A 16041-nucleotide genomic window follows, 5' to 3' on the forward strand; every position below is an offset into this window, starting at 1 on the left:
TATTTCACTTGTAACTGGGCCAGTTGGGCCGCCTTCCTCTGCGGAGGCCCGAGCAACAGAACCCCGTCGTGGAGAACACGGCGTCCACGCTGGAAAGAGTCCACGAGGCGGAACCAACCGTCCATCGCCACGTGTCCTCGCCGAGCTCCGCGCACCCGGCTCGCGCACACGGGATTTCCACACGCCTTCCTCTATAAAGTCAAGCGGACGCGTTCTTCCCTTCTCCCCAAGGCCTTCGTCTCCACCTCCCCTCGCCCGCCCGCCCGCGTGCTCGGATCAGAGAGAGCCCCACCCAAACCCCCGCGCGTGCTCCCCTCCCCAAACCCTAAATCCCCAACGGTCTCCTGCTTCCAAACCCACCCCGCTCTCGATTTCCCGCTCAATCCCCGCCCCCCACCACCGCGCGATCCCGCCGCGTCGTCTCTTGCCGACCGAATTCGAATCCCGCCGGGGGCGCGAGCTCGAGGCGGGCGGGAGGGCGGTCGGGCGCGCAATTCCGTCGCGCGGCTGCGTCTAGCTCCCCTCGGCTCGCCCTGGATGGTGGCGCGGACGGCGTGGCCCGAGCAGAGATCTAACCCTAGCTCCGGATCTGGGACCGCCACGCCCGCCAGGTGCTCGACGGTATGACCGGTCGGGAGCGGCGGGAGGACAAGAGGGAGCAGTATGAGTGACCGCGCGGGCAGCAGCGGCAGCGGCAGCGGCAGTGGGGACGAGTTCGGGAGGGCCGTGGCGCGGGCGGCGGTCGCGCAGGCGCTCGAGGCCGCGGGCTTCGACTGCACGCACCGCTCGGCCGTGGACGCGCTCGTCGACGTCCTCCTCCGCTACCTCACGCACCTGGGAAGGGCCGCGGCCTTCCACGCCAACCTCGCCGGCCGCGCTCTCGCCAACGAGTACGACATCATCCAGTCCCTCGAGGAAATCGGCACCGACTTTGATGGCTTCGCCGGGGCCGGCACCTCAGGCCGCTGCCTCGTCGGCTCAGGCGTCGTCAAGGACCTCATGGCCTTCGTCGACTCCAAGGACGAGGTGCCATTCACGCGTCCATTGCCCAAGTTCCCTATACCCCGCGCTCCGCAGCCCACGCCCAGCTTTGCTGTGGCTGAGAGAGAGTCTGGGATGAGGCATGTGCCCGAGTGGCTACCGGCCTTCCCGGACCCGCACACATACGTCAGGACAGAGGTGTGGAGTGAGCAGGCGGCCAAGGACAGGGTGGACATGGTCGAACAAGTGCGGCAGCGGAGGAAGGCCGAGAAGTCGCTGCTCAGCTTGCAGCAGCGATTGGCCCTTGCGGGCGCTGATGGGTTTCGGCCAGCGGTTTCTGAGGATAGTGTAGCCAAAGGGAAGGAGATACAACCAGCTGGGAGCAAGAGAAATCCTTTTCTTGAGCCTGCTTTGCCGCATGGAGACAAGGAGGTGTCAGAGGTTGATATCCCTTCTGAGCGGAAGAAACTTTCTGTCCTTGATGCATTTGCACCAGCAATTCAGGGTGCAAATGCTATGGAGCTTGATTCTGGGACAGGTTGGGACCAGAATCAGAACCAAAAGAGCATTGTTCCAAAGGTGAGGGCACCAGTGCACCTGAAGATTGGAGTAAACAAGAAGCCCCTGGCAGTGGCCCTCAATTCAAATTCCATGGATCTGAGGGAGGACCCGTCGTTTTTGAAGGAGGAACAAAAGGATGACCGGAAGCGGAGGGCTGGGATGATATTGAGGGCATCAATGGATAACCCACAGGAACTGCCCCAGATTTAATATGGTTGGTGGAAGAAGTGCAGTGCCCAGAATGGAGTTGCATTATGGCGAGCTGGGGTGTGGGAGAAGGGATCTATGATCATTTCAGTTTGACGGTGGATCTCCAATATGTGGAATCTTGAGGTATGTTGAAATGTTTCACTTGTGATAATTGCTGCTGGCTATCAGTTCCTTACTTGCTTTGGAGTTTCATTTAAACTGAACATAATCAAATGAGATTGAGCCCACACCAGTTTGTTCTAGGCAATGCAGCGCACGTCTGTTTTGGTTACCTGAAAGTCGGACAAGGATACCCAACTGTAGTAAATAATCTTAGGGTGTGGCTAGGACTCATCTAGATGTGACATAACTATGTCACATCTAAGCATGACATCACACAACATCAGCAAAAACACAATTAAAAAATATTTTGTACAAATCTTGAAGCCCCTTATTATGTGACGAACTACTTAGATGTGACATCCTTAAAAAACATCTAGATGTGAATTAGTCATTCTGATAATCTTATGTAGACTTTGCACTACATGTCGTACGGTATAAACTTTAGATTGGGAGTTTTATGTGTTGATATGCGTCACAGCCTGCTTTTAAACTAAGGGCGCCTGGATTATTGTGCCCTATGTTTGTCAGCGATGAGAAGAAATTTTGAGCAATAGCCAGGGCCTAGGGTTTCCGATGGTAGTAAGCATAGTCATGATTACTCTCTGTTGTTGGGTTTCTGATGATAGTAAGCATAGTCCTGATTACTCTCAGTTGTGGGTTAAGACCAAAACAGGTACAGTAGTATTTTGACCAACTAAGAAATTAGAAATGTGCTAGTACTTGATTATTAAGAGAGAGAACATTCTATGTTGGCTGCATCAGCGACTCTGCATGAAAGTTGTGTGAGTTTAAGTGGGAAAAGGCACTAGGCATGCGTCTTGAGCGCAATTATGCGCACATTAAACGCCTGTCTGGGCGTGCTTTTTTCTTTTATCAATAGCACAGTAAACACACGAAGAGAGTTGGCCTATGCCTATATGAAGATTAGTGACTAAGTTCCTACTAGACAGTATCCTGGAGAGATTGAGGGAGGGAGGTACTATTCACAGCAGAATTTCTCCTTTATGTTGCTTGTTACATGTATTTTGTTTGAGTTTGATTTTTGTAGCCTTGGCGCAGCGGTGAAGCTGTTCCTTGTTACCATGAGGTCACAGGTTGAGTCCTGGAAACAGTCTCTTGCAGAAATGCAGGGAAAGGCTGCATACAAAAGACCAAAGTGGTCGCACCCTGCGCAAGCGGGTGCTACATGCACCGGGCTGCCCTTTTTATTTTTAATTTTTGTAGCATGCTAGATTATGTTAGTACAATCTAAAATAAAATAGAACTTTCAATAACTTTTGGTAGCATCAGAAGATTTGGTGGCACTAGAATCCAATAGGTCAGTTCTATCCTTAGGTAGTTAGGCACCCCTGTAGGCCTGTACGTACTGCATGTAGCAGAGTAAGCTGTTTGTGCTCGAGTGTTGATGCTGCTTTTACTAATAACTCGTCAGGCTAGCATGTCCTTTTTATCCCACGAGTGTTAGCTCAGCAGTATAATTTGTGGGATGTCCTTGCATATATAATCATATATTGCCATACATTTCTGCTTTGGTTTGGCTCTATGAAAAAGTTACGACTTCCCATTGAAAATTATGGAGTGGACAGAAATTAACTGGGAACTGGCTTTGGCATCCTTTCAGAATTCAGATGACAAGTGCACAGTTAAAGCAGTTATAGTAGCTGGCACAGTATTTAACACTTGTGTGTGCAAGTGACTGAAAAATAACAAGCAGAATAGTTGAGAACCATTCTGAAATATGATGTCATCTTTGTATGCTGCTTCACAACTTAGTTATAGGAAACTAGTTGGGTCATTTCTGACTAGATGTTTGGTGATTTGTGCAGGCCAGGTATCCTACGATGCAACCTTCGGCCTACTGGCAAGCTCGAACCTTTGTAACCTGCACCCAGTCTCTCCTGTCAGCATCAGCATTGGGATCCCCAGAGATTATTAGGTTTGTAGTTCCTGCTCGTTCCGACATATCACTGGAATGAAGCAAGCCTTTTTCGTAGGGAGCTGATTTTGGAGACCATCCAAAGGCATGATGCTCCTCCTTTGTAGCTAGGAAGACAGAGAGGAGATGTTTGTACAAAAACTGACTTGATTTTTCTGACCAACGCTCCTCTCAACAAAGAGGAAGGGGTGTACGTGTTGATTTGGTTGGCTTATCCAGCTGCATCCGTGTAATGGTGATCACCCATTCGTTGTATTGCTTTCTGTGATTGGAGCGTGTTGATTAGTGCGCTGAGGCTGTAACGGCATTGTACTATACATCATCATTCTTTTGGCCTGTTTCATTCAACTGTGTATCTGATCCGAGCTGGGCACCCCTTGATTCTTCATATATGTTGATTCCATCTCTGTCACTCCTATCTGCTCTCTTTTAGATGGTTTATGTATGTGCTGATAATCTGGACTGGATATTTCTGTGATATTTGCTGCTGATTTGCAGTTCTTTATGGGTTCTCTTCTTCCGAAGGAAATTTAATCAAGATCCCAAGTGATGTCTACGCGGGATTTGCTGCTTGTATGGGCTGCTCCTTGCCCATTTGGTATCTGTCAGCTGGTATGTGAATCTATTTTGTAGAAAGGTTCCGAGCTTAGTTCAGTTCTACTTGGCGTGACAACATTTCACTCTGAATGTGTCATTCTATTCCCAAGCTCAAATGCTCCTACCATGAATAGTAAAATCCACAAAGATGGCAAACAATTCATTTTCTTTTTTATGGTAACAAACATTCCTTTGTTTTCTACCTATATGCAAAATTTTGTGATGTAATGGCATTCGTAGCTGTCTAGCAAAAAAGAACAAAATCGGTGCACTAAAATGTTTTCAGAAGCAACTTTTTGGAGCATCCATTATGTTATTGTTGCACATAGCGTTATAAATGATTATTTCTTCATGAAACTTTGTACGCAGATGAAACATGTTAATCACACAAAAGTTCAGAATTATTTAATGTTTGTTGCTATTTTCCCTTAATTTACTGTTCATGCGATGCATGTGAGAAAGAAAGCCGAGCATACTCGAGAGTTGAAAGTGAGCAAACATACAATGGGCCGCAAATCTGTTTAGCAGAGCGGGTCATAGCGGACGTACAGTGGGCCACAAGTCCATTTAGCAGGGGATGACCTGCTAATATTTATAGGCGTTCTTTTTCAGAAACGGTGGGTACCAAGTTTTTTTTTTTTTTGAAACAAGGAGGGGTTGGGGCACAAACCCTAAGTTACCCGATGTCGAAGGTTGATGAGTTCTTTTGGCAAGGCGATGATAAATCATTGTGTGCATGATATAAACGAGTGTGCTCATACTATTGCTCGTTTAGTTCTTTGGGTCAGGAGTCATGGGTGTGGCATGATAAACCCCCTGATTTCCTTATTCCTCTTATTGTTAAGGATATGATTATTAATTAAATAAAGTCACCCAAGTTCAAAAAAGTTACTCGATCTTTTTGAAACCTAGTCACTTTTAGTCTAGCTATTGGATTTGCCTATGACAAATGCTATTTTGTTCTTTTCAATTTAGTATTAAGTCAAGCTTTTACAATTGTTTTTTACGAGCTCCAACACTCAAGGACGAGCTATGCCAATAAGCACTCACAAAAAGGATGCATTAAACCCTTTAACAGTCGCGGTAAGGGCGCCTCCTCGCCTATGCCACGTAGATTTTACTGTGCCGAAGGAAAAAATAGAAAATGCGGCTCCTCTCGTCGATCCCTGCTCTCATACGCAAACGCAAGTCTTCTCTCTTCTCTCCCCCCGCGGCTCGCCGCCGCCGCCATCACCACTCACGACGGCCGATTCCGGCGAGCACCGGGGGCGGGTGGCAGATCAACGATCTCCCCACGCCCCGCTCCTTCCTCCCATCCCTCCAGATCCAACGGCGCCGAAGCCGAGGCCGAGGGTGGAGGCGACACCTCGTCCTCATCCTCCTCGTCCTCCGCCGCCGTCTCCTCCTCCTCTAGTGCCCCTCCAGCGGCCGCAACAGCAGCCTCGCCGGCGGCGATGAGGACGAGGACGGCGTCGACGACGGGGGCGGCGGGGAGTACGAACTCGTTCGGCGTCGTGCCCGTCAGGCCCGCCGCCGGGTACGGGGACCAGGAGGAAGAGGAGGCGAGAGATTTGTTCGACTCCGACAACGAGGAGTACGTCAAGACCCTCCGCGTAGCAACTACCTAATTCCAGGTCCGCCTCTCACTACTGAATTAGCCGCTAGATTCTCCTAGGCCAAGTTATCTCCTCAGTATTTGGTGAGCAGAATTTCTTAGGAGATTGCTACATAACCCTACCCAGTTTCTGTATGATTGGCTGGTTTTGTTGATCGTGGGGCTCTGGGAGCTGCAGTGAACATTTGGTCTGTGGCAGAATTAACCTTCTCACTTGAGTACACGTTGAACTCTTCATGCTGCAGACTTGTGTTTGAATTATTGTTCCAAATTTCAGCAGTGTATGTCAGGCTAAGTAGAGCATAATGTTGGATGAAATTCTCTGCTAGCATCTTCCGGTTCTTGCTTGATTTTGAAGAGTCAGAGAGACTTTGAGTTACAAAAGCATTAAGCAGAACTACTGAAGAGAGTATAAGAACGAACCATGAAACCATATATATAATTGGGTGGCTGTGAGTTGGAAAGATACATTCGCTATCTTCATTTCCTTTTTTGGTTGAAACTTGTTCAGCGCGGGATGCGACAACGCATTTGGCCGGAGGAGAACGTGGCAGCGGCATCTCCTGGCGATGGCGGTGGGCAGGCAATGCTTCAAGGCGACGGGCTGAGGCGGCGGTGCAGGGATCCGCTCGATCTGCTGTTGCTGCTGAGGGCGGACGGGGGAGCCGGGTCGAGGTGGCAGGTTCATCCATGATGCCAACGTAAATTTCTCTGAATCCTTCTCCCCCTTGCCCCTGATCTCTATCACTCTTTCTCTTTCTGCCCATCTATGCAGTATTGTGTAAGTGTTGTGGTTCCTTTCTTATTTTTTTGAATGACCTCTGATCCTCAAGGGAGCGAGACCAACGGGGAAAGGAACAGGGCGTGGCCCCACATGGTGGCTTGCCGTCTGCTTCACTGTTTCATACCTTTCTCTGTACAATTTCTTCAGCTTCAGAAACTATGTACAAGTCTCTACATCTATTCTTCAAATTTTCAGATCCACCGCCCCTTCTAGCTCTCTACACTGTACCCTGAACCGTTACTGATGTGCACTTTGTTCAGTTTATTTTTAGAAGGGATTTGAGATGGTGCCCGACATTATAGTAAGTTCAAGACTGTTGCTGAATGAGCGGTGTGTGCAACCAGACCTCCGTCCACTTGTTTCTATGTTTGAATATTCACCGGTTCTTGAGAATCTGACGCTTCAATTGCGCAAGGTATATCTTTTCTAAAAGGATAGTCGTGGAGTTGCTGTAGTGTTAAGGTTTCATGAATGATTGATGAAATATTTTTTCAGTCACAAATTAGAATGTTGTGCTAAAAACATAATCCCTGTACTGAACATGTGGCCGTTAATTTATAATCTATGCAGTTACAACTAAGCCTAACTCATCTGGTTCCTGTAAGTTGTCGCTGGTGTGATTCCCTTGGCATTGCATACAGCTTTCCGTTGGCACGAATCTAATGTAAATCTTTCCGGTGGCACTTGGAGATTCAAAGATACACATGTGGCCACTCCAAAGAGTAGAAATAATGGTACATAATGATCCATGAACTTGCAAGCTATATATTTCATTGGTTCATGGATCATTAGGAGGCACATAATGGTAGAAATAATTAGCTTGCAAGTTCTATATTGCCAGAGGAGTCATAATTCGTGTAGGGTAGCAAAGCCATACATGATAAGCAAGGGGAACATGCAACATACGTAGCTGAGCGTGTCAACACTGCATACAACAGCTCTATCCAGCAAATTTTCTTATGATTTTGCTTTATTCTATTGATCAGATTTGCCAAGTCATTTTTCCTTCGAGGTATTTAGCATTGCCGAATTTATATATTTACCTAAATTTAATCTTGACCCAATTTGCTCTGGTCAATACATGCATGATGCCTTTTCTTTTCTATAAACTGGATGTAGGGTTAGTTTACTATGCCGATCCGAGCCAGCATCAGGCGCGCCAAGCTCGCCGTCCACATGCCTCCTCTTCGTCTGCAGCCGCAGTGCCAAATCGCTCCCCATCCGAGCAGGTAGCACCCAGTTCCCACCTTGTAACCGTTCGCTTTTATTCTGTCCGTGTTTCCGTCCTCTCATCTTTGCCGGTGGGTCAGGCCTCGGTTGCTATTGTTTGATTCTGTTGGTCAAAACTATTTCATAGGCACTTCTATTACTTTGGGTTAGTATATATGCTAGAGGTTTAGGGTACCTTTTACGAAGGTTATATTATTTTAGGTTTTGGCGAAAGACAAAAATATATAATATTTAATTAAAGCTTAGTTCATCACTGAAATAATTATGAATATCAATCCAGTAAAGGTATGATGTACTCATGACTTTTCTTCTTTATGTTTGGTCTTCAAGATATGTATGCCACCATGTAAAATATTTATCTAATAACTTCTCTATTGTCGTGCAACTATATCTTAACTTCTTGATAATGCAGTAGATGAGGTTTGTAATATCTTCTAACATCTTCTATGAACTAGATAGTCACTAATTTAAACTGTGTGATAATACCCAAATGTCTGAAACACTGAGTATTCTGTTGTAAGCTGAAAATTTGAAATTTCACATTCCTGTTTCTGGAAAAACCATGCTATACTGCTATCTAACACAATGCTCTGTTGATCGATGTTTTAGTAACTTCGTGTATTATACTCTGTTGACGAAAAACCATGCTAAACCCTAAAAAACATGCTATACTACTACTACATTTATTTATTTTGTTGTATTCGTGTATTGTAACACAATGCTTTGTTGATCAGCATGTTAATAATTTCGCTTCCTAACATATGCCTCATCACTAATGACGGCGACATGGAACAACACTTCTCTGATGTTAGTACTGTAAAGTAGAGAAATTCATTTGCAAGCATGTGCCGTCGCAAATTTGGTGGGTACATTAGACATTAACAATTTGTATGACCTCACATTCGTCGGTGCTAATATTTTATGAATAAACATGAGTGTAAAGGTGGTTAAGAATTCTGATGGATAGTGATGGGGAGATATTTACCGAGGTTGCTAGGCGGGAGGACTTCCCTTTTCTGCAAGGACTTCTCTAGGTGGGTCGTTCTGATTTCATAAGATTGAAAGAACTGGACATTGAGCTAATTAGTCATGTGATTGGGCACTGAAAATGTTTCTCATATTAGTTTGTTAATATGCTTTTACTTGTTGCAGTTTAGAAATTTGTGTTTGTCTTGAGTAATTTTCTGCTCTGCTTACGTTAAGATTTTGTCTGGAAAATTTATGCAGCTCTTTGTTTGCACTTTAGATGACTGTGCGTGAAGCACTGAGTTGCGCCCTTGATGAGATGTCTGGCAATGCTTCTGTTTTCTTAATGGGAGAAGAGGTACCACGATACCACCTGGAAGACTAAGTAGTAATATATTTTTCTTTCCTTTATTTGTGCCTCTAAATACTTGTTATTTCTCTGACAGGGTGGTTTGAATAAAAACTACTTCTCAGTTTCCATGTTTTTCGATATTTTGGTGCCTGTTTTTTATATTCAGTTTTGCAGATTTTAATTATGGATCTAAGGATTCAAATTTGTTCCAAGCTTTTTTCTTGCAGTAAAACTCTTACTAGAGACAACTGGAAATAGGAAACCAAGTGAACTACCAGTTTTGTCTTGAACAATCACTACTCTGGTTTTATTATGGCATACCTAAATTTATTCTTAGAGAAAGCTTGACATGCATATTGGATTTGCTTATGTATTGTTTCAGTAACATGATTATATAGTAATCTGTTTATAACTATGTAAGAGCCAATAGGAGACAGAACATTGTAGCTTTATACTACTATTACAGTTATACATGATTCTATATAGCTAAAAATATGTCCTGTTGTATTCAAACGACAGATCCTTCTAATACAACAGCTATACATTGGCAGAGAGATAATATATACTGGTTTCAGTCAGATTTTGTTCTTCATGTCCATATATAAGTTCTCTTATTATCTCTTTGTGTACATCTTCAAATAGCAACTTAATTGGTGTGGAATTTATGTTCCTGGTTTATGTAGCTACATAAATATCAGGAACTATGTTGCAGTGTTTATTCCTTAGCACTTTTGATTTACAAATAAGTCTACTATTGTATAATCCTTGTAACTGAAGTTGGTTGTTCAAGCAAACACAATGTGCACTGACAGAAGATGGCAGGAACAATGGTACACATTCAAGTATGTATCTGCCAAAGTTGATTATGTTTAACTCTAGGCATTGCTATGTAATGGTGTACTATTCTTTGAAGAATTTGTAGGAGGTACTAGAAAAGTATGACTTGATGAGGGATGCCTTGATTTCAAAAGACATCCTGAAAGAATTTAGTTTAGTAAAATATTGTATAGCCTTCTCGTAAAAGTTTGATACACTTTTCAAGAAAACAAACTTTGGTTAATCATTAAGATATAACTTTTCTCATATTTGAACAACAAGGTTATTTGAGTTCTGCTAAAAAAGGTTATTTTTTGTAACTTTTGCGAACTTTGTGGAAAGAAGCTGCAAATAACTGATTTCGCTGTCAAGTCTACAATTCAATGTTGATCTAGAGGGTGGAATTTTTAAACTTCATTGATGCTTTCTTGTCCGTTTTGATCTAATATCTGTCTGATGTGGTTTGTATAAAGCTTATGGTGGTATAATTAGTTTTGCTTTTTTTAGGATATAATAAGGTTGTAGATAGACGGAGACTGAATTAGTTCACATTACTTTGATGTCTATCGAGCCAATGGGACAACAAAGGTAGTTCCTTCGCACAATTTGAAGAATGTTATTTCATATTGCATGATATATCTGACTCATTTCAGTGGGCCTTCAGTTAATTTGAGGCATCCTTTCCTAGGATCTTACCTTGATATTCCTCTATTTTCTCCTATTCGTCCCATGCTTTTTTAAGAACTGAAATAATTATAACCAGTGTTACAAATGTTTGCTGAGGAAAAGTCCTTGCAAAAAAGAAGAACCGGAAGAAGGCTTTCTATCTTCACCAGTATTTCCTTTTGTTTCTAATTGTTGGCTCTTTCCTATGGCCTAAGAGTAAGGATTAATGCTTTTGATATCTGATTTGAGAAAACAGCATCATAGAACGTAAGTAGAAGGTAGACTGTAGCATTGATCATTGCTATTTTGTACATAGACAGTTCAACGAACTGCTCTGATAGGGGATGTTGAGGGTGACGACGCCGACGAGCAAGTCGGCGTCTGTAAAGCTTTGCCGGAGCCATTCCAGCTCTTTCAAAGCCACAAGGTGAGCCGGAAGTCCGTGTATATTTGATCGAGCACACTCGCTTCTCTCATAATTCATATAATCATTAGAAGCTCAGAACCAGTCATGCCACAGATATGAAGTGGAATTCATTTGCAGGCAAGGAAGCCGAGGAACCAAGACGCCAACGGTGCGGAGCCGTTTGCCATCGAGAGGACTAGGGCTGCCATCAGGGACCTCTAAACCAAGCTCAACATCTCCCTCCATCAACATCGTGTCCCGGAGGGTCGTCGCCGTTCGTGACGGCGAGCTACTGCCGCCGCATCGTCAGACGGCGAGCTACTGCCGCCGCATCGTCAGCCGCACGGTTAGAGGGAGGCATCAAGGGCCTGCCACCGCTGTCGGGGCCGACATGCGTGCAATTTCTATTAATGCATCTTATGTTGCCAAACAGCAACATGCTCCTGTCGATCCTATATCATTGTGGGCGTGGCATACCAGTTTCTTCCTCAGATGATGTTCCAATATAGTAAGTTCCATCAAGAATTGCATGTACATGTGCCGCTATCTTGATCCAAAAAGGAAAGTAAAAAGGGTGTTCATCTACCTGGCACCGCCCAGATGCCCCTTAAGCGGCGCGCCCGTGGCGCGCCCCAACTACTAGTTCTTACTAAACATGGCTAGATTGGGGGCAATGGAATTAACTTCTTTTCTAACTTTATCAATCAAGTTTTCCTTGTTTTTTGACCGAATACATTTTTTTCTTCTTGTGAACCAACCAATGGTTTGATGGCTAGGAGGACAGTGGTATCAGCAGCGCACGAGAGTTCGAGTCATGGACTTGACATTGGTGCTCGCATTTCCCTGAATTTATTTCATGTCTTTCGGCGATGTGCGTTCAGTGGGAGGAGACGTTCCAGTCGACAACGAAGGTGTCGGTGTCAATTTTGTCAATCACAAGATGATACGCCGGCTCAGTCTCTTGGCGGTGCTCATAAGGATAGGGTGTGCGTGTGCGTGTTTATGTGGGTGAGTGTATGCTTGTGTATGTGAGCGATTTTAATTGTAACGTGTTCAAAAAAATATGGATTTTTTCATTCATAACATGCCTATGAAGCTAACCCAAAATCTGACCTACATAATAAAAAATGATGAGCACATATTAGTTGAAACAAATCATATCTATTTTTTAGAAGAGATATATTATATCTATAATATATAGATTTCCTGGACTTGACATACCTTTATAGAAAAATAAAAATAAACAAGTCACAACAAAAACAACATGAACCATATAATTCATTATATACAAGTTACACACAATATTCATAAAATTTGCTTTGCTCGACTACATGGAAGAACCAATACAACCTAGTGTAAATTTTAAATAACAATGGGTTCATCTTCAATTAATGCTTGTTAAGTGTTTAGGACATGGTTAATGTTGGCTGAAACTTGATGCTAATCAACTGCAGCATACGGTGCTAAGAAACACTTATGCCATCGTCGTAGACTTAATTTCTTTGACATATTGCACCATGCAGTTGGGTCACTAACATGTGAGCCAGCTTGCCCGCGGGCCCAAATTTCAGCAGCCCAAACGCACCCAACAGTATGTTAGAGTACCTTATCCCTTCTCATTTCCACCTATGGCCAAGCAAGTATAAAAAGTTACAACCTTTCTGACATGTGGGACGTACCTGGGAGGCTTGGAGGAGCTAAGTATTGGAGAGCAATTCATTTTCATAGAGAATTTACATTAGTAGAACAAAATTCTGGCTATCTAAATACAGTTTTAGGTGAGGAGAGAGAAGATTTATGTAGGCAAAACAATTATGCCTTTACATCAGACCTAAAACTGGATGCCTAAATTTCAGCTTCTACACAAGTCAAATAAATCTCACACAAATAAATCACAAACAATACTTAATTATTACATAGTTCATCAATCTACAACCTGAAATTCAACACACTTTTCCATCAAACATAACACAAAGCGCATCAAACATAACACAAAACATAGAAGTAGAGCTAGTGTCTTGTTACCCATTCCATATCCACCACCCCTCGATGAGATCTTGTTGAAGACTTTCATAAGTATTCACAACTCATATTTCTTGGTGAACTTGAAGAAAGTGTGGGATGCGGTCGCCTCTCCTACATGGATGCGCCGCCCGTCCTATGAAGTCATAGTAGGAGTAATCCAACTTTTGGCCACACTCATTTTCGATGATCATATTGTGCAAGATCACGACGACAATCATGATGTACTAATGAATATGTTGGTCCCAAAACCGATCCGGTCCTCGCACAATAGCAAAATGGGCTTGCAAAATCCCAAATGTCTTCTCCACATCCTTCCTAGAAGTTGCTTGAGCATTATGAGAATGAAGTTGTTTCTTACTTTGGGGGTTGAGAATTGGCATCACAAAGGTCGCCCACTTTGGATAAGTCCCATCCCCAGATAGTCCATATTGTATGTGTGACTGTTTGTTTGAAACTCCACCGATGGTGATTCCTCATCGGTTAACCGTGCAAAGAGTGGTGATTGGTGGAGCACATTGATGTCATTGCAAACTCCAAGCATTCCAAAATAGGCGTGCAAAAACCATGTCTCTTGGTCTGCAATGACTTCTAGAATGATGGTGGGATCCTTCTCAGTTGGAGATATGCCCTAGAGGCACTCATGTATGATGATATCTCCTATGTGTTTATGGATTAATATATAGTCCGCGGGCATTATCAATGATGTGTGTCAACATGCGACTTGTTTGTGAGACTATGCATTGTATGTTGATTGTTCTAAATGGCCCCTAGCCGAAAGGATTGTGTGGACTCACAACCGACTAGACTAGCATTTGACAAGGTGGATGGACCAGAAAGATCTGGAGTCGGATTCAACATAGTCGAATCCGAGTTGAAATAAGGCCCGAGTCGGACAGATCCAACCATGAGACGCAACGACATGTCATTTGTTAGTCTCTAGTACGACATGTGTTTTGTGTCCTAGACCTAAGGTTGGTGCATCGGTACAGGATGGTGATCGACCTGCTTTGGGTTGATCAAACACTACTCCATAACTGGCTTGCTATAAAGGCCGGTTTAAGGCTTGTCTAGATCCATGTCGTGAGAAATGGTCGAGCAAGATGGGATTTCCCCGTCCGGGTAGAGACATACTCTTGAGCCCCTCGTGTGATGTCAGTATGTGACTGGACTAAGCATGGCTATGCGACAGGGATTTTGAGGTAATCCAATTTTGGCAGTCGAGATCATGATATGAGGAAGAGGTCTGGCTGGAACAATGATGACATATTCGACTTGAGCCCGGAAACATATATCGTGAGGCAAAAGGAACATGAGCTAGATGTGTTGTACAAGTTCGATGAACCGGCTTCATCGGACACTTGGAGTTGACACATTTTGGTAGAAGCCGCTGCCGACCGGACGAGCAGGATGCGATCCGACTTGTGACCAAGTGGACAAGAACCTAAGGGGTCACGCGTATAAGTAAAGGAACCCGTGAGGCCGAATCCGACTTCAGTAGTCGGATGTGATCCGGCTAGACTTGGATCTAGGCCAAACATATTTTGGGCATTAGGATCCATGCAAGGCCATGTGCTGAGCCTACAATGGAAGCCTATACATAGTACAAGTGAGGTGGGGCAGAAGTACCAATTGATTACTTTGGTGTCGTCATTAGGGCTTTGCATGTGCTGCAACTAACCACCTCCACTCACCGCCCGACTGTGCGATTGGACCTAATAGCCTGCTGCACGTCATTCCTCATGCATGCGCGAATACCATTAGAGGCAATGCACTTGCATTGCATAATGAACCTGTTCGAGGGATCCATCAATCGACCGTTCGAAGTAGATCACAAGGAGGAGACGACTCCGGCGATGCGCTACTCTGACCCCTCTTCCGCTACGAGGACTGTGTGTCTAGTGGTAACCTCGTGATCTATCTCCTAAGCATGCTCCTGGGTGATCTGTGCAATAGTTTTTTTGGTTATGTAATAGTTGCATGCCGCGTAGCCCAACATTCACATGGCATGTGAACTGACCATATACCATGTTGAGAGGTAGTTCTTCCTCATCCAATGCATGCAATCAACTTAGCCGAGAATCCCTGGAAATCCCCTTGCTTTGTCCAGCTAAAATAACCTTCGAGTATCCTGAGAATTGTGTGCTCTCAAATACTGTTGCCCATAGACTTCAACCACCACCTTCGCAAATGGCTTCACACACTTGATGAAAGTGCTCTCTCCCATTGCCAGGTGATCATCAATCAAATCTACAAGAATGCCATAGGTCATCATGTGCAGTGCTGCAATCACCTTCTAGATATTGTTGTGTCCAAGGTCTCCGGTACAATTCCTCCTCTACACAAAGAATTTATCATGCTGTTTGACGAAGTTGGCAGTATGGATGTCAGCGTTCTAGGAACGGGGGTCCCCAGACTTGCCTGCCTGCGGCCTGCAGCGTGGCTCAAGTGGGGGCCCAGTGCAGCCCAGCTTCATCATCTCAAGCTCAAGACCCTCGCGAGGGGCCAAGCCTCGCGGGGCGGACGACAGGAAGCTTCCTCAGGAGCAGCCTCATCAGGCAGGCTCGCGAGGGGGCGGAGAGATCAAGGAAGGGTACCTCGCGAGGTGCCCGTGACACAAGCCATGACGATTGAGACCAGTCGGGCGCTAGGCGGGCGCCGGCCTGCGCAGTGTCCTTGTTTCCCCTTCGGTGCAAAGGGGGCAAACACAGGCCAAGGCATCATGCAAAGGTTACTGTTTCGGTGCAACAAGACCAAGACCAGCGGAGCGGCAGGATGGAGGTCACCGTGGAGCCCA

At 44.7% G+C, this 16041-nt stretch overlaps 2 protein-coding genes across 6 annotated transcripts; both read left to right on the forward strand.

Moving 5' to 3' along the window:
• Positions 1–230: 230 nt before the first annotated feature.
• On the forward strand, positions 231–4133 carry LOC123110669 (transcription initiation factor TFIID subunit 8). Its single transcript, XM_044531255.1, has 2 exons — positions 231–1875; positions 3681–4133. The coding sequence occupies exon 1, from the start codon at positions 664–666 to the stop codon at positions 1750–1752; it is 1089 nt and encodes a 362-aa protein (XP_044387190.1). The 5' UTR covers positions 231–663; the 3' UTR covers positions 1753–1875; positions 3681–4133.
• A 1371-nt stretch (positions 4134–5504) lies between these two features.
• On the forward strand, positions 5505–11953 carry LOC123110670 (uncharacterized). 5 transcript variants are annotated; one of them, XM_044531256.1, is made up of 8 exons: positions 5512–6021; positions 6514–6703; positions 6836–6946; positions 7047–7201; positions 7773–8015; positions 9263–9340; positions 11133–11243; positions 11361–11953. In XM_044531256.1, the coding sequence occupies exons 4-8, from the start codon at positions 7070–7072 to the stop codon at positions 11442–11444; spliced, it is 648 nt and encodes a 215-aa protein (XP_044387191.1). In that variant the 5' UTR covers positions 5512–6021; positions 6514–6703; positions 6836–6946; positions 7047–7069; the 3' UTR covers positions 11445–11953. The 5 variants fall into 5 exon arrangements, 2 of the variants coding, with proteins under 2 accessions (XP_044387192.1, XP_044387191.1); XR_006453544.1 differs by having other exon boundaries at positions 5524–6021; positions 7906–8015; positions 9244–9340; positions 9429–11243; XM_044531257.1 differs by lacking the exon at positions 6836–6946 and having other exon boundaries at positions 5505–6021.
• Positions 11954–16041: the final 4088 nt, after the last annotated feature.

Source organism: Triticum aestivum, chromosome 5B (assembly GCF_018294505.1).
Source record: "Triticum aestivum cultivar Chinese Spring chromosome 5B, IWGSC CS RefSeq v2.1, whole genome shotgun sequence".
Lineage (NCBI taxonomy): Eukaryota > Viridiplantae > Streptophyta > Magnoliopsida > Poales > Poaceae > Triticum > Triticum aestivum.